The 22,789-nt window shown below is 37.3% G+C and overlaps 1 protein-coding gene and 1 long non-coding RNA gene across 2 annotated transcripts; one reads left to right on the top strand and one right to left on the bottom strand.

The window, feature by feature from the left end:
- Window positions 1-467: 467 nt before the first annotated feature.
- On the bottom strand, window positions 468-22,564 carry slc6a15 (solute carrier family 6 member 15). Its single transcript, XM_028449669.1, has 12 exons — window positions 22,430-22,564; window positions 17,241-17,773; window positions 12,540-12,697; window positions 10,385-10,511; window positions 10,133-10,314; window positions 6,937-7,047; window positions 5,775-6,016; window positions 5,479-5,677; window positions 5,214-5,406; window positions 3,521-3,680; window positions 3,266-3,428; window positions 468-1,636 (listed from the first exon to the last, which is right to left on the bottom strand). Exons 2-12 carry the CDS (start codon window positions 17,539-17,541, stop codon window positions 1,271-1,273), a joined length of 2,202 nt encoding a protein of 733 aa, XP_028305470.1. The 5' UTR covers window positions 17,542-17,773; window positions 22,430-22,564; the 3' UTR covers window positions 468-1,270.
- On the top strand, window positions 3,379-10,266 carry LOC114464976 (uncharacterized). The gene is made up of 3 exons (XR_003674274.1): window positions 3,379-3,501; window positions 6,915-7,135; window positions 10,141-10,266. It is a non-coding gene; the product is annotated as an uncharacterized LOC114464976 (long non-coding RNA).
- Window positions 22,565-22,789: the final 225 nt, after the last annotated feature.

Genomic DNA, 22,789 nt, shown 5'->3' with positions numbered 1-22,789 from the left:
GCAGCATCTCAGATATTTTTATTTTATTTCATTTGAACTACATTTATATTTGAGAACGTTAGAATATTGTTTGATATTGTGTGACTGATGTGTTCATTTGAAAATGAAGAATATAAATTTAATCAGTAATTTCATGGCGACCCCATTTTTATTCCTGGTGGCCCCACATGGGGTCACGGGCCCAACGTTGGACCTTTTTATGGGTATTTGTACTTTTTTGCGTATATTTCTCAATCAGTAATTTTAATTGTACTTAAGTAAGTTTTAAGGGAACTAAAGTAACTAGTTACACTTCTACACCAATTACTGAATAAATGATTATTTTTTGATCAACAGACATTGTGAAACTACGAAAAACTGAAATAATAAGACAACAATTAAATGCATCACATCATAGCCGACCAATCAGATTAAACGTAACACACGGCACCAAAACATCATTAAATGAAGTTTATTTATTCAGTTTTAGAGTTTATAAATGTAGCTTTAATTAAAGCCTGATCATTTTTTAAATTTTGAATTGAATTAATTTGTTATTTTATTTTTAAAATAATTGTATATTTTGACAAACCTTTTATTTTATACAGAATACAATACAAATTGCATTTCCTAAAATTCCAATTGTAGTAGATTAGGTGTCTTCCTTTTTACGTTTATACATGAGATGTTTACTGTATGTAAAGGAACCAAAAAATAAACGTGGGTTTATTAAATTGAGCTACTTTCAATCAACAGAACTTCTATTTACGTAGATATATCAGTATTCTACACCTGCTTGCACACTAGTAAACCAACTTTGAGTACATGTATTCCATAAAGATGTACATGCAGATCCACTGTTGACTTGAAGGCCCCGCCCCTTCCTCTCCATCCACTAGGGGGCAGTGCTGTCTATGGATACATTTGTGGATATTGAAAACTGTGAACAATTTTGATCCAAATCTCTTCCCGTAGCCGTCTCTACAGACTTCTGATGAAAAACGGCTGCTGGAGAATCCACCTCATTGCTCCGCCCCCCCGTGTGTGTAGCGAGGAGCGCTCAAAGGCGTGGGAGGGAAGTGTTACACTCTATGGTTTATTTCTTCTAAAAACACTTTGTTAAATGTTGAACGTCTCAGACACAGACAGCAGATCAGCTACAATATCTACAAATAATACAGAGAACAAGTAAAAATACATGGATTAAACGCACGCTGAGGGAACGAGGAGGCGGGGTTGGGGGGAGGGTTGGCCAGTGAAGGAGGCCAACCAGGGCTTCCTATTGGTCAACCTACAAGTCTGACTCGGGCACGTCTGCCATCAGGTAGCCAATACCGTAACGGCCATTAGGCGTGGTGTCCACATCGCCACCGCCGCCGCTTTGCTTCCGGTAAATGTTGCCAGGCATTGGCGAGGGCGCCTCACTGGGGGATTTACCTTGGATCAAACTGGCATCGTCATCCTCGCCCGGCCGGGCGCTCTCCTTGATGATGCGACCTTTCTTATAGGAGACGCTGGAGCGGCCGCCGCTTTTCTCGTCGATGATATTGAAGTAACGCAAACCGAAGACGACGGGCACGGGAAGGACGGCCATCGCCACCAGGGAGATGCACACCACGATGCCCCACACTGGGAACTTTAAGGTTTTCTCAGTGGCCTGAAGAAGGAAACAGGAAACACAAATAATGCTAAATACACAAACTGAACTACTTCCTTTAAATCATTCATTTCAACTCAAATATTTACACATTATCCAGATGTTTTCATCTGGTGTGTTTCTGACACGCCCCCACAGAGACCAAAACCAAGCAAAGCCTTTTTGTTCTTAAATGTTCTTTTTCTTAAATATATTCATTGAACATTAGTTTTAACTAGGGATGTAACGATTAATCGTAAGGCAGTTAAAAATGGATTCATAGGTATCACGGTTGATATCGATTTTCTGAAAATTGAATCGCAGTACTTTTTTTAACCAGCAGAGGGCGCTATCCACAGGTGTAGGCGGTGGGCGGAGTCTGCTAATACTTTCTTTCTGGCTGCCTTCTACTCTTAAATATGTTAATAAATGATTCATTACCCCTTTAGCACCGAAAGAATATCTGTAATAGTCACGTTTTTCTATTAGCTCTGTCTGCTAGCATAGCTTCTCTTCTTCACTGCAAGATATCTGCATGCCAACCGACCACTGGGTTACCAGCGCCCTCTGCTGGTCCAAACAAATATGACGTAAATTTTTTTTTTTAAAAGTCCAATTGTTAAGGCACAAAATACATTTTCAGTTGCACTTTTAAAAAGAAAAACAACTATTATGCAGTTTTGCATTGTTTATTATAGAACCAGAATTTAAATTAATAGGCTTCATTTTCATTTGTATTATTCCTTTGTTTATTTCATTCAAGGTTTATTTTTAGTTAAAATGCATTGTTTTGAATAGTTTATCAAGGGATTCTTTTGACAATGAAAAATAAAAGGAAAATAGTACAGTATTGTCTACAGTCCCATTTTGTAAAATAAATCGTGAGAGAATCGTATCGTGAACCCAGTATCGTGAATCGAATCGTATCGGGAGTTGAGTGAATCGTTACATCCCTAGTTTTAACACTGGATACTTTGCTCGTTACTTCCTGTTCATTTTATTTTATCTAATTATTCAGAACACATGAAAAAAAAAAACAACATTAAAGGTGAAACTAAGGAACAAACAAGGAATTTAGAATAAGGCCTAACAAATAAACACAAAATGCACAATTAAACTTTGATATATGAACTTTGATCAAAAGACAAATGAACAAAAAAATACAAACTTAAAACATAAATACACAAACTCATACACACAAGCAAATACAAACATACATATTACACGTAGACTGTATTCATGGTGACACAGAATAAAGTGAGAGAGGGAATAAAGTCATTAAATGTGATGTTGGAGGAGTTACTGTATAAATATAGGAGGATATGGATCTTATTTGGGAAGTTAAACTATTCCTCTAGGATATGTTACATTAGTGATGTAATGTACAGGCAAAGGGTAGATATAGAGAATAATTATTGTCATTACTGTGTTTTGTACAGTATAATTGTATATTTAAGTCAAAATAAAAAAAATTAGAAAAGTGACAAAAACATCTGCTTACTTTAAATAAACGTATGTAAAAACAAAGATGTCAGACAGATGTTTAGCTTGTGTTAGAATCACATGTGGATCCGTTAGTAACGCTTATTATTTTATTAACGAGCATCACATGATTGTTTCTATCCAGTGTCTGTGGATGGAGAACTTCACCTCTTCCTGTATCCAGGCGCTGTAGCTGGGCGGAGTCATGGCCAGCTGGATGAAGCTGGAGCAGAGGAGGACCAGCAGCAGGATGGGGGTGATGTACTTCCACATGTAGTAGTAGAAACGGTACGGAGTGAAGCCCAACATGTCCTTCAAGTCTTCAAAGAACCTGAAGAGCAACAAATGAGCAGAACAGCCACGTGTCAGATGGTTCTTCTGAAACAGAAGACGTGAAGTACGTGGTGAGTGTTGTGCTCGTACTTATCGATCCCGTAAAACCAGGCGATAGCAACATTCTCCAGTACGACCACGATTAGCAGAGGTAAGGTGGCGGAGTAGTCGTCAAACATGGTCACAAAGTAGTTCCCCGAGCGCTGAACAAACAACAGACCGATGGAGAACGCCAGCAAACAGCAGCCGACTGTAAGAAAGGAGCAGGAAGTCTCACTTTATTTATTTTTCTATCATTTCTATCCTTTAAAAATGTTTCTATAATGAATTAAACCTTTAACCACATCATGGAGACGACACGTGACTTACACATCAATAAATCTAGGGATGCACAACATTATGAAATGTTATCTTCATCAGGCAATATCAGCTTTAAAATGAAGTATCAGACATCTATCAGCCAATAGGAAACAGGCTTTGCTTCCTTGATCAACCCATGGAGATGTACTGTACGTTTTATTATTTTTATTGTAATATTTCTCTGTAACACAAGTCATTTCCCCCTAAGATACACAAAGTATTTCTGATTCTGAGATCATGTACATGGACGCATCAACAAAAGTAAAAGGCAATCAATAATCCCAAAGTCCAATTATTCACCAAATTGATTATTTTCTCATATTTACTGTACAGATACAGTAGCTATGACACAGAATGCTTAGATTTTGTCAAAATGCTGTTTTTAACACTCAAACACAACATTTTAGTAGATAGCAACGGTTTTAAGTGTGAGCGTGTGTGTGTGTGTGTGTGTGTGTGTGTGTGTATCACCAGGCACCTCGCGATAGGACATCGCAATATTTTTGCCCACATTAACAATATCATCAGGATACAGAGGTGATCAATATATCGTGGAAAATTTCAATATCTGTGTCACTGAAGAAATTCAGAATTTATCGACTGCACTGAATCCATTTCACAGGAAGTAAAACAATGTGTACACACACACACACACTGATCACATGACCTTGTGTTATGTTTAAGTCTTTAAGACTGAGACAAAATAATGCTTCACCAAAATATTGTTGTTAACTTTAAATCATTAAAAACAAGAATACAGAAAATAATCATTTCAGTGCTAATATTATCAACTTCTCTGTAAACATAGACATATATAATATATATAAACATATATATTTATCAGTGCTGCTTAACAAACACAATGAACTTGTTTGATGAAAACTGGAAAATTTCACTGCATATGAAAAATAAAGGTTTCAGTCAGTGCATTATTCTGGCATTGATGTGTCGTCCACAACAAAACACAACTTTTCCCACGGACCTTCTGTCGCTCTGATGAGATGTTAACACTCAGAGTTTCACAGGCACAGCAACATGAATGGTCAGCTCTGTATTTAGGAGTCACTGATGATTTGCGTAGTTTTTGGCAGTTTAGAAGGTGTTTCAGGTGGTTTGGGCGGAGTTTAATGCAGCTAAGATGGGAGGAGGGAGGGCGGGGCATCTAATGAGCGCTCCCTAGAAACTTCCCTATAAAAAATGTTCCGTGCCTCACGGTGATGCATTTGATGCCGATTCTGTCCATTTGATTCTCTCCGCGATTCCGTTAACATGGATTTTATAGAGCCCTATATTTAACTTGTGTAATAAGGAAAACAATATATAAATAAATATTGATATTTGGCCAGTGATTGGATAACGAACCATTAGACGAAACCTTGTGATATATAGTTGTATCGATATTTTGGCACATCCTTAATCTAACCTGTCAGAAACTCCTTCCGGACTTTGAAGGTGTCAATCAGCGGCGTGAGGATCCCCTCGATGGTTCCGAACATGCTGCCGAGGCCGAGGTTCACCAACATGAGGAAGAACATGACGGACCAGAAAGGAGAAGCTGGGAAGTGAGTCATGGCTTCTGTGAAGGCAATGAAGGCCAGGCCTGTGCCTTGGACCGCCTGTTGGTAGAGAGGAAACAACAGTGGCTAGGTTAGCATTAGCTCAGCTCAGTGAGACATTAAATCATAGACCTTATTGAGCTCATCTTCAATGCTACATGTGTCCAGTCCCAGTTTGTCGTAGTCGTCCTCCTTCACTCCTCGGATAATCTCGATCATCTTGTGGTAGTCGTCTGCGCTGACCTCACTGACCTGAGTGAGGTTGATGTGGTGTGGAATCAGACTGGATTCAATCCCATTCCCCAACAAAGCCACGATCCTGTTTGTGTTCCTACACGAGAAGAAAAGTCCTCGATTGGTCGAACAAGTAATGAAAGGGCCCACAGTGAAGAATCTAGTATCGTTATTGCAGTGAAGGTTGGACTCACAGAGAAACACATTTGTTGTTCATGATGTTTGCTTTGAAGCCCAGCACAGCAAACACCACCAACGTTGCCAGCACGGAGGTGAAGAAGTTAATAAAAGACACCAGGACGGCGTCAAAGTGGCAGTTGTTGTCGCGCTTGTTGTAGCTAGAGAAGGCGATGACGCCGCCAAAGCCGAGGCCTAACGCAAAGAAAACCTGCGTGGCCGCCTCACGCCACACCTTGGCCTCCAACATGATCTCCAACTGGAAGCACAACACCATACACATCATCATTAAGAATAAATGTAATGTTTATATCAGGGTCACCAACCTTACGTAATAGATACTGTATAGTTAAAAAAACACTTTATATCCAATACAGGCGTGAGGATCACATCCCTATGTGTATTTATAACGTACACACTGAAAATATGTGATATGATCAAAATATTTGGATTGATTCTAATTCAGTCTCAGTTTGTTTTGGTTCCAGACTCTTTAAAGTCGTGTTCTAAGCCTTCCAGGAGCTCTGGTCTGCTCCGCCCATTCCTGTTTCTGCTCCGCCCTTTCCTGTTTCTGCCTCTCCCTCCATGTGTCGTCTTTCCTAATCCCAGCTCACACGCTGAGTCACTACATGTTGTTGCTGGTGTGTTTTATGGATGATTTAAGGGCAGACGCTACAGACAGACAGTGGGTGACTAGACTGACTGCCTTGTTTCCATGGTGACATGTTTCCCTGACTTGAGTCGTTATTGGCTCATTGACGTTAGAGCCAGCCAATGGAGGAACAGAGTGGAGCCTTTTGAGTTGTGACATTATTTGAAGTTACAGAGACAAAGTAAACAAAGAGGGTTAATTTTCCTCTTTCACGTTCCAAGGAATCACATTCCATCATATTTTTCCAATATTTGAGAATGACTTTGTAAAACTTTCTACTTGAAGCTTCTATTCAACACAAAGTAGTAAATAACTTAGTATTGTTTGCTTTAACTAGTGTGTACATAGCTTTTATCTGGAAATAAATGAACTTATATGGAAGTAAATGTCATTAAATACAACAGTGCTGTTGATTTATATACTGTATGTATTTTTTACAGTATATATTATATGCAGAGGCACTCTCTCCCACTCAGAGACAAATAAAGTTAACTTTATCCTGCAGATTTCTCTTGGTGCTGCGTTACCTTGGGTGTGAACATGTGACGAATCCCATCAAAGGAACCTTTCAGGAGCAACGCTCGCACCAAGAAGCAGATCAGCACCACATACGGGAACAAAGAGCTGAAGTACATCACCTGGAAGAAAACACAAAGTCTATCATCACACTGATCAGAGGGTCCGCCTCCCTACGCCCTGTCCCGTTCATTTCCCAGTGGACCCCTGGTGTGTGGGGGTGCTGCAGTGCATTGTGGGGCTTTAGATGCCAGCTGTCTGTTTGTTTGGGACTGAGTCATGAGTGTGTTTGTGGTTCAGAGGATTGTGTTGATATTCTCAATAGAGAGAAAAGTCCTGAGGATTTAATCCATTATTAAAAGGTTTTCATTTTTAATGTTTACCTTTTTTACATGTAAACACTCATTTTATTTGACTGGTTATGTTTAAAAGAAGAACCCCAAACAATAGAGGTGAGAATAATGGATTACAAGTACTCACAGTACTGTAATTGATTTTATGGGCTTTTATGGGGGGGGGGAGGATATGTCAGTACATTAAGTATTAAACTCTTCAAGTCTCAACGTTTTTTAATATTATACTCTTATCAATAATTGTAGTTATTAAACGTGTTTCCTTAAATCCAGCATCGCTCACAAGAAATACCAGAGATTTTTCTCCCTGTTTTTGTTCAAACCACACTCAACAATCAAGCCAAGCCAAAAGAGCGCGTATTACCATGGCAACCAAATGGTGTGATCCCCTTTTACCACACACACACACACACACACACACACAGTAGGGTTATTCCTTGGAAAAGGGCTTTTGTGTGCATGTGAGAGGGGAGGGCATTAATATTCTTTTGTATCACACACTGCTGATTAAACTTCAAACACACCTCGAGGCGGCCCCACGTCCAGGGAAAGTTAATACCCACCCACAGGGTCGCAGGAGGACGACCATCTGTCTGTAACTGTACAATCAGAGGCAGCTTGGGTGGTTTGGATGACTTCAGGCTAATTAGCTCAGTTGATTAGAACTTATGTCTATTAACTCTTCTGATAGAACAGCATCGATACAACCAACCGTAGTAGTTACAGATCAGAGCTCAACACAAAGTGTTCAGCGCTGTAAATCTCAGAGGAATCACAGTTTAAGTTCTGTTATTAAAAAATAAAAGCATCCATCTTGCTTTGACTGTGGCTGAGCCAAACAAACACTCAGAGGGAAAAGTACATTTAGATGGAGATGAGTGGCTTGTTGTTGTTGTTGTTGTTACCTGCTATGAAGTCACATTTTACATTGGGGCTCAAAAGCTCCAAAACTGAGCTGGAATTTTATTTGATTTTATTGTTTTCTTTCAGTGACGTCACCTCATGGTAAAATTCTAATGTACTTTTACCTGTAAAATCTGTTAACTTTACACAAAAGCCTATTGACAATAATCATTCAAAGTGTGTCTTCATAGAAGGAGTGCACACAAGGCAAGAGTTAACTTTATTAATAAATAATAACTGTATTGCTCTGAACATATTGGTTATTTTGCTTGTAGAAGGCAGAAGATCTCAGTTCCATCTCCACATTTTACAAACAATGCTGAAGAAAGTTCAACATTTAATAGTGAAAACAGACTGTGAAAGCTAGTAGCTTTTCATTTGAGAATAGTTATTCAAAATTATTTATAAAATGTTAGATTCACATAAAAATAAACGGCTTTGAGGGTAGGACGATCAATACTACGTTACCATGACAACCGCCCTGTTACAGCCATCGTCAAGTAGCTAAAAGGATTAGCTCTGAAAGACGTTAAACATCCTGGGCTCAATTTTTTAAATATTCTTTTAGCCTAAAAGCAGGTTTTTAACGGTTCAGTACAGTTTTGGCCTGTAGGGGGCAGAGAAGCTCTGGAAATCACCAGCAATGTTTGTCATGTGACGCATTAAAGTGTAAAAATAATAACGATCACATCCACAAAATAAAGATAAAGGGCAGGGTGGATTTAACATGTGAATGGCTACAGTTACATAATGTATTTTTAATTGTTTACATGGTAATAGTAACTCTAAATTGAGGCTTCCATGGAAAACCAGTTTGTTCGACTTTATTTATTTCAGCTTTAGGTCTGGGGGTATCGAAGGCTCTGATTGGACAGGAGGAGAACGTAACGTATCACGTCTATCAGAAAAAACACAACAAACCTTTTATTGTCAGCTGTAACACAGAACACCACATTAGAACTGTTTTCACTTTTATTTTGATTTAGTTTTGAAGCAGCAGCTCAACAATAACACACGGTTTCACTTTGGTTCGCTGAACAGAAGGAGATATGAACTAATCACCGGTAAATAAAACAAAAACCAGGAATAAATATTTACTCCCTGGTAAAACATAGTAGCTCTAACAACTGGTACAATGATAAACTGGTGATATTACAGCCTATACATACAGTACGGGGACGTGTTTATTCCATCTCCAGGTTTTAGTATCACCGTCTGATGAAACCTGTTCCATTTGCAGATCTCCGTGTGTTTAATAAGTTCATGATTTTGTGTGAATGTCTGCACCTTTATGCTTCCATATTATATCCATGTCTTCTAAGGCTCTTAAATAAATAGTCTCTGCTCTAGTCTGGGCCGCCATCTTGGATTATGTCGTCACCAGCGCGTCATCACGAGAAGTCGCGCATGCGCAGAACGACTGGAATTAACTTAAAGAGGAATTACTGTAAGTGTTTATAAGAAAGATTAATTATTTAAATAAATAAATAAACCTGCGACCTAATTCAGATTTAAGTTTAGTTCAAAATTGAATTAGCATTAGGAATATAGTGTTTACAGAGGAATTATCTTTAATTCTGAATTAAAGAGGAATTAACGCTCCCATGTAAACGTGGCCACTGACAACCGTTAGCCACTGAGCTAATCCTTTCAGATGGTGGTCACACCACTGTCAGCTCTGTTACACTAAGCTAAGGCAAGTGGAGCCAGAAATCCCACAAGAGATCACATGAGCATCCGTAAACCTATCTGAGGCCCAATCATTAGAAAGATTTGTCGAGTCACATGACGGTGATCACCTCTGAGCACTTTGAGATCCGTGTGTGTCAGAAGATTTCAAAGAGAAATCGTCTCGTGTTCTGGTCACTTGAGGGTAAAAAAGGATGGAGTTCCATTCTTTATACAAAGCATTAGTTCCACAGTAGCTGTAGACTAATGAACTTCTCCCTACCTTCCCAGATGACTGGATTCCTTTGATCATAGCAAGACAAACCATGGACCAAGCTGCTAGCAGGCACAGGGTCATCCTCCAGTTGAGCCCCCCACCTTCAGAGATGCTGTCTGAGATGTCAAGAGCCTCGCGGTACCAGTAGTAAGTGGTGGCTGAGCTTTTTTCACATTCTGGCACCACGACTGAGGAGAAGAAGGTCAGAACAAGGTAAGAACACTGAAGCTCTGACCATCAAACCAGTAACGGACTCACATGTACTGGTTTTGTTCTTGATGAGCGGACACTCATGCCAGGGCAATGGTTGCTGGAAGGACTGGGAGAAGTAGAAGAGACTCCAACTGATGATGACATTGTAGTAAAGAGCCACGAAGAAGCAGACCTGCAGCAGAGTAAGTGTTATTGACTGTAACGTTACTACAAATGAACACCTACAGAAACCTCCATTTCTACGTTCTGTATACATTTAACAACAAACATGTCACTCAAGGTTTCATTTACATCTGACATGGACAACTGTCAGTTTGAACACAGAAGAAGATAAATAGACAAGAACCTTTGTTCTTTCCTGTATTATGTTCAGCTTGGTACTAATGAGGACCAAGGTTACAAACGAATTTGGATGAAATTTTCAGGAAATGTTGATAATGGGACAAGGAACACGTGATGAACTTTTAATGATGTTCTGAATTACCAAAAATTAGAAAATAACAAAAAATAGGAGAATAGGAGCAGTGCCTGAGCCTGCTCCTTTAAGCGCAGTGGCTTATGGGTAATGTAGTAGTGGTAGGGAGGTGCATTGTGTGTATGTCCCACCCAGTACTCGGGCTGTACTTGGTGGAGGTCCTTGGATCAGACAATCATATCATAGTGGCCCCTGCTGTGATTAAAGTTACCTTAAATCTGTGATTTATATTATTTAGTTTCTACTTGGATTGTAATGATCCATCGACCTGGAACGATACATATTGATTGGTTAAGAAATGATCCAAAGAAATGGATGGAAACTCAAACCATTGATCAACATTTTCATTTAAATGTCTGAAACCTATCAAAACATCAAATTTGCTTGGTATTTTATTTCTAGCTTTAGGTGAAATATAACCTATTGTTTTAATTGTGTTAAATGGGTTTATAATATTGGTATATAATATTGGTATATATTATGGGTATATAATATGGGTATATATTATGGGTATATAATATGGGTATATATTATGGGTATATAATATTGGTATATAATACTGGTATATAATATTGGTATATAATATTGGTATATAATATTGGTATATAATATGGGTATATATTATGGGTATATAATATGGGTATATAATATTGGTATATAATATGGGTATATATTATGGGTATATAATATTGGTATATAATATTGGTATATAATATGGGTATATATTATGGGTATATAATATGGGTATATATTATGGGTATATAATATTGGTATATAATATTGGTATATAATATGGGTATATATTATGGGTATATAATATGGGTATATATTATGGGTATATAATATGGGTATATATTATGGGTATATAATATGGGTATATAATATTGGTATATAATATGGGTATATCATATGGGTATATATTATGGGTATATAATATGGGTATATATTATGGGTATATAATATGGGTATATATTATGGGTATATAATATTGGTATATAATACTGGTATATAATATTGGTATATAATATGGGTATATATTATGGGTATATAATATGGGTATATATTATGGGTATATAATATTGGTATATAATATTGGTATATAATATGGGTATATATTATGGGTATATAATATGGGTATATATTATGGGTATATAATATTGGTATATAATACTGGTATATAATATTGGTATATAATATGGGTATATATTATGGGTATATAATATGGGTATATATTATGGGTATATAATATTGGTATATAATATGGGTATATATTATGGGTATATAATATGGGTATATATTATGGGTATATAATATTGGTATATAATATTGGTATATAATTTTGGTATATAAAATTATAAATCAATCAAAGGCCCATGAATTCAATCACAATCGATTTGTGATGTTGTCCAAAGAATCACTATCATATGAAACTGGTCATTTACATCCTAGTTACTAAGTTTGAGTTTATAAAGGTTTAATCATTACAACTTTCTTAAATTAAATTATTAATTATTTAGACAACAAAGAAATAAGGACAACATCAAACACAGTAACGATGATCAATTGATCTTTTTTCATTTAGCCCTTTAAGAATGAATAGAAAAATCATATCTACTGTATTTATCAAAGTAACTGCTAACAGTGTCTTTAAGGGAACGTTGTTTTCAAACTATTTGGGGTAAAAAAAGCTTCATTTTGTAAATGAAGGCTGACAGTGGGACCCACCACGCAGCTGGCAAAGCCGATGCCTCCCAGTCGAGGGCTGATGTAGTTCCACACCCCGATGCTGCCCCGGCGGATTCGCTGGCCTACTGCCAGCTCCAGGAAGAAGAGCGGGATTCCGATCAGCACCAGCAGGATAAGATACGGCACCAAGTAGGCTCCTTAAAAACCAGGTCATCAGATTAACATTTTCACTTCCTCCTCTGCATTCAAAATGTCTGACACACGTTGTTATACGTATACCTGATAAAACACATTACCTTTAAAAAGCATCTGAAACTAGTTAAACACACCTCACATACCCCATGGTGTGTTGGGCAGACAGTCTGCCAAAGTCTAAGATTATTTTAATTACAGTGGGATTACTTGACAGACACTGCATTGCTTTCTAAACTTAAGGTTTCAGAATGCATGACTAACAATGAGAACGGCTGTAATCATGTGGGTTAGAAACGTGTGAAAAAATGACTTGTGACCAAAGTACTGATGGGAAACTAAACTGTAAGTTGACTGCGACAAAATGTCTGAATTTCCTGTTAGAATAAAGATTTTAGGAGCTAACAGAAGTATTGTCACATCATGAGTGTAAACCTTCTTAGTTAATCTCATCTCCTGAGATATTTACGCCTCTTTTCCTGCTTTTCTTTTCTTTGTTGGCCTTGATTAGCGTGTTCTTCAGAACACTGAAGAACAAAATGTTTGTGTACTGTATGTGTGTTCTTCTGTTTAAAGCTCTGTGTGTTTGTGTTTCTAATAATAATAATAATAATAATGCATCTAAATCAGGTAAGTCAGTATAAAACAACACGCCCTTTCCTTCACCTTTGTCTTTTATAAACCTCGACAGCTTCCTTTGAAAAGAAAACGCGCTTTGATGCTACTTTCAGGAAGAAGACGAGAGGATTTTCTTCATGTCTGCATATTTTCCTAAAATAGTTTCCCCCTCTGCACGATTGCATGAAATTAAGTTCATCAAAGTGGGAAATACAGGGTTCTTTTCTACACCAGGTTATAAAGGCTGTAAACAAATCTCTGAATGATGATCTTTCAGTTCCACACAGTAAACAATTATTTTAATATTTTTACATCATCTTACTATGCTTAGGGTTGTTTTTGAAATAAATACACATTTACTTTGACTGTGTTGTCTTACAGAATTAATGCTTGCCTCTCTCACAGTAAGCAAAAACAACAATTAGAATAAAAAGGCATAACTGGTCATAAAATACATTTATTTACGAATACCCTGTTTTGACAGCATGTGCAAAAGTAAGACTGTGGAACTAATTCAAAAACAAATAAAATGAACAATTTGTTTTGTTCTTTGTTTTTTCTGAAGAAGAGAAACATCCTAAACTATTAATATGTGAGGAGGTACCAGCCAGAAATGTTCATGATAAATGTCTTCCTCTTTTTTTTTTTTTTAAATAAAAAATCCTTGCTACTGTATAAAAAACCAGACTCCAAACTATAGTTGCTGTGCAGTAATGGTCTGGGCCACACAATTTTAGATAAAACAAGGCAGCAACCGTTACCGTGTAAAGGTAGATTTCAAACGGCTTTCAAAAATTCAGTATTTCAAAAAAAAATTCTAAAAATACGCATATTGCTTCTAGAAGATGTTGATAGTATTCTTTAAACAATGATTTATTGGCTCCATCAGTTAAAAACTGATGTTGTTTTTGCATTGATTCCAATTGTTCACATGAGAGCAAAAATCAAATTGCTGTAAAAAAAATAAAAAATAAATTCAGTTATTGAGATAAAATTCTGATCCTCAATTTTTGATAAATCAAAAATCAGCATGGATAGTTTGTGTAGGACAGTCTGGTGTCAGTCAAACAAAAATGAGAAATGACAAAAAAACAAAGTAATTGATTTATAATTTGCAGAAGAAATCTATTTTTTTTTCACATTAGAGGTTTACTGTACCGCCACCGTTAGGACTATTGTCCTGTTTTTACAGCTGAGACAAGCTGCAATGGGACTGGACCTTTGTGCAAAATGTGATTGTTTGATTGTTCTTGATTGGGAAGTAGGATTTCCTCTGATGAAGAAGAACAACGCGGGGGGTAACAATAGCCTCGCCCCCACCTAGACACAGACACCAAGCATCTTCAAGTTCACCTCCTAAACAAGCTGCTTCATTGTTCTTCATAGTTTGAAATGTGACTTTTCAGAAAGTTGTTTTTAAATTATTTTATAGTTATTTGAGTTTAATCTAACATTAATCTGCTGTTTTTTACTGATCATAAAAAAAGAAATAAAATTAAAGCTGTAAGCAGTGATGAACAGGCCTTAGCAACCACACACACGTCTGTACGTGATGCACGTTGAGGTGTGTTGATGTTGGGGTGTGGCAGAAATGTTAAAGTGTTGAGACGTAGCTGATTTTTTTCAAGGATTATATCACAAACTTTCCTGCATTGTTTTGTGCAAATATAATGTCTATGATTTCCTTTTACCAATAGGTGGCGCTATGACTATGAATGACAGTTGGGTTAAACCATGACTCATTTTTTTTGGAATACAAATGAAAGCTGCTATAATTAATTAGCATCTATTAGCTCTACAAACTGTTAATAACTTCCATAAACGTAGCACATCATCCTAGTGAACAGGCTGCTAAGAGGAATATTTATAAACATTCAACTTTATTGTCAAGATTGTTTAATAACACAACCAAATAAACATGTATGTTTAAAACAAAAATATGAATGTGTGAAGTCTGTGATGATGATGTCATCACTATAGAGCATGATGATGTCAGAATTTTGTAGAAGTTCCACAGTGATGATGCCCCATTTTCAAGGGGGCGCCATTGAGTCATTTTGCCATTCACATGTGCAATTCCCCCAAAATATCACATTTTTCATAAGTCCTGATATGTGTTTAAATTTTCATGAGTTTTTGAACAAATGCAATCACTTTTTTGTAAGAATAATAATAAATAATAATGGTCTATTTAATATCTGGTGAGTGGATGATCAGAGGAAATGGTTACAGTTTGTGTTCACACAGACTCACATGGAGACCAGTCATTTAATCTAATTACAGCTGAGCACAGTGGGGTGGGGGGGAGTGTGTGATTCCACTGACACACACACATTAACATTAACATGTAAACACACACCCATACATACAGTGACAACATGGGTCGACTTCTCTAAGGGTTCAACAACGACTCTCACGCTTTCATTTAATCTTCTTACTACACGTAGTCACAGGATTAACATAATCCACTGTAGCTACATTTCACACCTTATTGGACTCTTCTATGATCCAAACTCTGCATCAGAGTGTTTGTGAATGTGTGTCTGCAGTGTGAGCTCAGCAATGCTTTCTCAATCCTAATCATCTTAATCAAACAATATCATAAGCTTTGCTTTTTGTATTTTCTTAATATTTGTCTGAGAAGATTGAGTTAAAACTCTGTAAAAAAAATATCATTACAGGTAATAACTTTCAATCTTAAATCTTAACATTCAGATTACAGTAGTTACAGTATTTTTTCTATTTTTAAATGACTTATGTTATCATTAAAATGTGATGATAGTGTAATATTTGAGAGTTAGACATCCACAGCGTTGCCTTTGCATTGTGAGGACATGCTGACATGTAGACATGGTTTCAGAGATAACAGATGAATGTTTCCAGTGTTAGATGTCATTGCAACACACAGAGTACGCTAGTCATAGTGAAGAAGCTAAAAGGAAGTGCTAGCTGGTTTGTAGAGAGGGTTTGCTATTTCCACACATGCATGTGTTCAAAGGATGTCATGTAATCTACAGTCAACAAGACCAAACAAACTAATCCATTTTTAAATATAAGCACATGAAAGACAATACATAATATGTATAATATTATAAAACAAATAAGTAAAAGAAAGATTAAGATAAGTTTGTCCTACCTGATCTGGATTCATAAACGTAATAGATATATAGATCTAAAAAGTAATTTGTTGAAGCATTACCACTCCCTTATAATCAACAAACTATGAGTTTTAAAAGCCTTAAATACATTGGTTGGTGATAAGATTCAGTCGTCAGGTGACGTGGCATGAATGCAGGAAGTATATGTGAGATAAGACAGGAAGTATGAGCAGACAAATCAAGGAGAGAAATGATTGTCAGTTTAGTAGATTTGTAAGAAAATGATAAACTTTACAGGAAGTCAATGTAGAGAATGTTTCTTGGAGTAACTGTATAACTCTGTTCTTGTTGTGAGTGAAACATACATGCACAGTTTATATTTTTGTGTGGCGACAGTATAAACAGTATAAACAGTATAAACAGTATAGTCTAGTTTATAACTTACAGAATCAAACTGGAACCTAACAAATCTACTCTGGTGCAAAGCGTTTGTTCAAAGACATCTGAGCAAATTTAGGAACTGGAAAAAAAATTCATTTGTAGACCTGACATTAACTCATTCAGTGCCAGACATTTTAGTGCATTTTGACTGATTTTTGGATATGATTTTTGACCCGCCCATTAAATCCTGAACACAGAAATATGAAACAGTTTATGAAACCGAGCTCCATAATTACATTATAAATGGTTAAATGGCTTTTTACATGTTTTAAGGAAAACATTTATGATCTATTTAATGTGTTTAGAAGAAAATGGCTGAATTTGCTTTACACAGACTTTAAAATGGTGCTTGTGGTACCCAAGGCAGCAGTAGATTAAAGCTCTAACTCACCCCCTCCATTCTTCTGACACAGGTAAGGGAACCTCCAGACGTTGCCCAGGCCAACGGAGAAGCCGACCTGAGCGAGGATGTACTGGAGTTTGCTGTTCCAGGCCGGGCGCTCCTCCTCTTCGCCATCGGAAGCCCCTTCCTCCACGTCGCAGTCCTTCCCTTCCCCCGCCTGGTTGTCAACGATCAGCGAGCTCTTCTTGAAGGAATCGTCACAAGCATCCTCGTTGGACAGCAGGTCTTTGACAGACTCGGTAACATCGTCGTCAAGTTCTCTCTTGACGGCCTTGCCGTTTTTGGGCATTTGATAATGCAAACAAGGGGCGAGGGGTGGTGGAATGTCTTCTTTTGGATTGTCAGACTGTGAAAGTGAGACCTAAAGTCTGTAAATGATGTTTTTTTTATTCTAAGAACTTTGACTGAACAAACAGATGTTTTTGAAGGCTTTTAGGTGTTTTTAAGAGTAAAAAATTAGGATTCAAATATATTAGTGGCAGTTGTGTGATTAGGGAGTGTTCTTCATTATTACCAAATATCTGTGGAGAAGAAAAGGAAAACCTTGGTTACATGGTAGCCAGTAAATGTATAAATGTTCTTATTTCATCAAACTTCATTTATCATTTTAATTTTCTATATGACAAACATCATAAACATTACGCAGAAATCTGCAAAGATAAAGTAGAGATTTCAGACAGACACATTGTCACAGTGCAGCCTCATTCTGCTACTTAGCGCCACCTATTGATAGAACAGAGCATTTATTTTTCACTGAAGAGCTACAATGATACATCTATAACAAATTAATTGCACCTAAAATAGTTAAATTCTATACATGTTAGTCTTTACTTATTGTGTTATATTGGTATATTAACTGGTACTGCAATTCAATTTTCAGAAAATCGATATCAACTGTGATACCTATGAATCGATTTTTAACTGCCTTACGATTAATCGTTACATCCCTACAGCATTTTGTGCATTTCATAGCCTAAATAACTAAACATTGCTATTTCCTGGTACGGTAGAGATGCTGGACAGTCTCACTCCACTGTAAGGCAGGAGGAGGAGCCAGGAGGAGACCACACCCTCTTCGAAAAGCACATTGCTGCACTGCCTCTGTTTCCATAGCATGTTTTTATGTGTTTGCACATGCTCAGTCAGTTCCCCAAGATGAAAACCATTTACGTCCAAAGGCAGCTCTCTTTGGACGTAACCGCTGCCTTTGGACGTAACCGTGCTATGCTAAATGCTATACGTACGTTCACAGTGCATTAGTGAATTGATCCAGCGTGGCTGCTGCTACGTTCTCTAGCTAGTGGGCGGGATAACACTACAGTCATGATGACAGCGCTAGAGACGATAAAGAAACTTTGTTTTGAGGAAAAACAACAGCTTTTAAAAGATGGAGACCAACACCTGAGCTACCAGACCTTCAGCAAAGGTAAGGTCAGAACATTGTTGGTACTTTCTACAGTGAATGGATGTTCTGAGTTGTTGTTATTGTTATTTTCTCCATGTTTCTGTGTTTCCAACACAAACAACAGAAGTGCTGTCGTGTCATGAGATATATGTTGTTGGGAGAGTATGGAGGCTATATTAAATAATTGTTTATGTTTCTTTAATGGTGTTTATGATGTTGATTTTATTAGATGATAAATAATTGTTCATGTGGATCATGTTGGGTTTTTTCTTTCTTATTATGAATTTTATATTTTGATAAGTGTATTGAGATGACTTTGTTGTAAATTGCTTTATACAAATAAAGTTGAATTTAATTGAATTAACACTTGCCAGCAGAAACATATGAAATTGACATTGGTGGTCTCCATTTGCGACGCCCTGCCTACCCAACCCTAGTGGTCACAGCACGTCACTGGTAACATAGGCCCTTTAAGTAATATTTTGTAGTATCTGTACTTTACTTTAGGGGACATTTTGTATTTTCACTACATTATTAAATAAATAATGGGTGGGTAGGACTAGAAAAGTTTGACACCTCTTGTCCCTTTTGAAGATGAGTATCTTTAATGAGAAGATTACCAAATATGCTTTTCTTTATTTATCTATTATTATTATCCTGCTGTATCACATCCATTCTGTGAAAATTGAAGTCAAACACCCTTATTTTATGTATTATATGTACACACACCTTAGGCTCTGAAAGACTCTCAAACTGTTCAAAACAGCATCATCTCTTTATGGAGATGATGCTGTTTTGAACAGAATCAGTAGGAGAGTTTGTCCAACCCAAACACTAATACTAAGAGAAGTGGCAAACGTTCACAGTTAATGACCCCAGGCAGAATAAGTCAGGAGCTGATGGGGCTCAATAAAATGAAATGATGATGTCATCAAAATGTCTCCGGTATTGTACATACATACATTCAGTGTTGATAAATTAAGTAAATATACTATTACGACTAAAAGCAACAGTGGGTTTTGTGAGCCCACAGTCAGGAAATATGTGTTTTCTCCTAATGCTAATGCTAATGCTAATGGTGGCTTAATGTAGTTCTAGTGTGTTCTGTCTCCACAGCTTCATCTCCAACTCTCTGTAGTTAAAGCTAACTTCAGCTTGAGGGTTAACGCCCTCGCTTCACAGCAGTTATTGAGTATGACATGGGATTCCGGTTTAATTCAACAGCTGCAACGTTTATTTTGCCAATCACTAAAAACGGCGTACAGTTCATAATCAATCTGCTCCGGTCTCACACGCTCCCTCACTCTGCACATGGTCGAGCGACCAGCACATTCATTTGCAGTTAAAGGGCCACACACACACACACACACACACACACACACACACACACACACACACACCCGTTTTTATCACACCGTGAGGACCAATGACAGAATGGTGTCTTATGGGATCCACCCTTTCTGAAGGTCATACAGATCTGATTTTAACTTCTAAAATCATGAAAAATTTAAGGGAACACAAATCACTTGAAACATCTAACACTCACTGGTCCCCACGGGGAAAATCGGTCCCCACGGCGTGAGTGATATTTCAGGAGGTGGACCCCACCAGGGTAGAAAAACCAACACACACACACACACAACAAATGTTATGTTCAAGTCCTGCATGGAAATTCTTCCACTCTGTCACAGTCACAAGGCGGCGTTTGATTTTTGTGAATCTGTATCAGGTAGTACCAAAGGAACTTGATCGATACCTAAAAAAACAACCTGAATTTATATGATCGGATCGGTGATTGTTTTTTTTTAAAACTCACTGATCAGCGATGGGTGATCGGCCCAAAAATTCTGATCATGTAAAACCTAATAATGACTAATGATCTAAACATTAATACAGGACAGAACAAAGGCTTTTGTGTGTTTTTTATGGTAATTTTGTGCATTTTCATTGTCATTTTTAGTATTATTCTGTCATTTTGTGTGTTTTTAGATTTAGTTTGTGAATTCACTTTTGGGGCCACGCAAAATAGACAGAGGGCTGCATGTGACATTCTCTGGGGCGAATGGTTTATTCCATGGACCTTGAGTTTGATACGCACACTGTAAAATATGTGCAACACAACATGATTGCTTTGTTGTTGAAGGTATAGGCCACGGCGTAAAGCAGGGCTCTGACACAGCAAAGCTACAGACTATATCAAGTTACTTATCTTGTAAATAATTGAGATGACAAAGCATTTGCATACAAACCTAAACACTGCGTGTCTCCTGGAGTTCATTGAGAAAAACACAGCAAATCTAATTTTGTGATAATGACAATTCATAAGAGATTTTTAGATTCCATTATACTTTATTTTATCCCACAGTTTGGAAATTAACATGTTCCAGCAGCCAAAGACACAAAGAACAAGCAATAAAGCTAAATACAAAAATGCAGAAAGGAAAATAAATAATAGATATTGGCCAAGATAACGATAGAGAAAAAATATAAATAAGCATTAAGTGGGCTTTTACAGTGAGTAATGGGCAGAGGTTTAAAAAGTACTCAAAGCAAAAGTTAAGTTACTTTCATCCTCCATGTTTATTGTTGGTAATAAATCTTGCTACAGTTCCCTTGCATACAGTAAACATCTCATGTAGTAGAGAACACATTTTGATTTATTTTCCACAAAGACATCTGTATAAAATAAAAGGTTTGTCAAAATTTCCATTATTCATTTTAGTCCACATAAAGAGCAGTTCTTATTCTGGCATAACGTTCAATCTGATTGGTCGGCTGTGATGTCATGCATTAGATTGTTGACTGGTCGTTTCATTTTTAAAAAAATATAGTTTCACAAATATGTCCTTTGATAAGTTTAAAACAAAAATATATAATTTACTCATTAACGGTTAGGTGTAGAAATGTAACTAATTACTTTACTTCTTTTGAAACAGAAGTAAGATTACTGATGTAGGAATATACTACTACACATAAAAGCAACTCAATTACAGTGACGTGAGTACTTGTAATCCATTACTTTCACCTGTGGTAGTGGGTAATATTGAACATATTCAGGCTCTATTATGGAACATAATTAATGGAAACAATCAAAGGGAGTGTCACTTTCACTTCTGTTCATTCTCTGCTTTTCTTTCTTCCAAAAACCTTTTAAAGAAATACAGCGAGAATGATGCGGCCTTTGACAATAGTGGGTTAACACACACACACACACACGCACACGCACACACACACACACACACACACACACACACACACACACACACACACGTCTTTTGCCGCTTTACGATTGGCCTGATGAAAGTAAAGGCCGTCGGTAAATACAATACAATGAACGCAGCCCGGATAATAATAATAATAATAATAATAATAATAATAATAATAATAATAATAATAATAATAATAATAAAGATCATCGGTGATGCAGAGGAAACACATGTTAACCTATAATTAACGTTTAATTAAATGTATATAGGCAACATTGAAATATAAATCCTGAATAAATCCTGATGTGGTTTTTCCTTGAATCCAACGATGACTCAGGTGTGATGTGTGAAAAACAGGAGGGTGAGGATGACAAACAGAGGAGCGTTATGTCTGTATTGTGTCTGTAACTGACGCCCACCCACCTTCATCCATGTGAGGTGTTTCATCATACACTGTAACAACCGCCAGCGCGTGCCCATCCCTCGCCCCGCACACACAAACGCGCACGTACACGGTTAAATACCACTATACACACGCACACGATGGTTTAAATGCTAAGTCTTACCTGTGAATGTGTTAAAATGCGTCTCAGGGAATGAAATTGTGAGCACACATGCAGGGAGACATCATCACCGGCGGTGGTCCATCGGCTGAGTGCAGCAGCCTCCGTCTATCAGCCCTGTCCACCCGACCGCTCCACCCATACCCAGCGGGGGGTTTTCATCCTATATCCTCCCGAAATGGGCTTTTCATTTAAACTATATTCCCTATAATCTGTTTCCACATCGTAACAAACCACATTTCATGTATTTTCTTTGGGTATTAGCTGATTTTATCGCGTTTATACTTGGTTCCCATCCCCCCTTTTTTCTAATCTCTTGGTACATTCCACTACTACTAATCCGACAAAGAAACAAAGTGGGCA

Source organism: Gouania willdenowi, chromosome 6, assembly GCF_900634775.1.
Source record: "Gouania willdenowi chromosome 6, fGouWil2.1, whole genome shotgun sequence".
NCBI classification, from domain to species: domain Eukaryota; kingdom Metazoa; phylum Chordata; class Actinopteri; order Blenniiformes; family Gobiesocidae; genus Gouania; species Gouania willdenowi.
Note: the sequence above shows the minus strand (reverse complement) of the source record. Positions and strands in the feature narration are given on the sequence as shown.

Coding starts and splice junctions, on each gene's coding strand:
- slc6a15 (XM_028449669.1), bottom strand. CDS start 17,541: ATGCCCAAAAACGGCAAGGCCGTCAAGAGAGAACTTGACGACGATGTT. Junction 7,048..10,132: donor GAATCCAGTCATCTGGGAAG/GTAGGGAGAAGT, acceptor GTTTTCTTCCAG/GTGATGTACTTCAGCTCTTT. Junction 6,017..6,936: donor GTCACATGTTCACACCCAAG/GTAACGCAGCAC, acceptor TTGTGCTTCCAG/TTGGAGATCATGTTGGAGGC.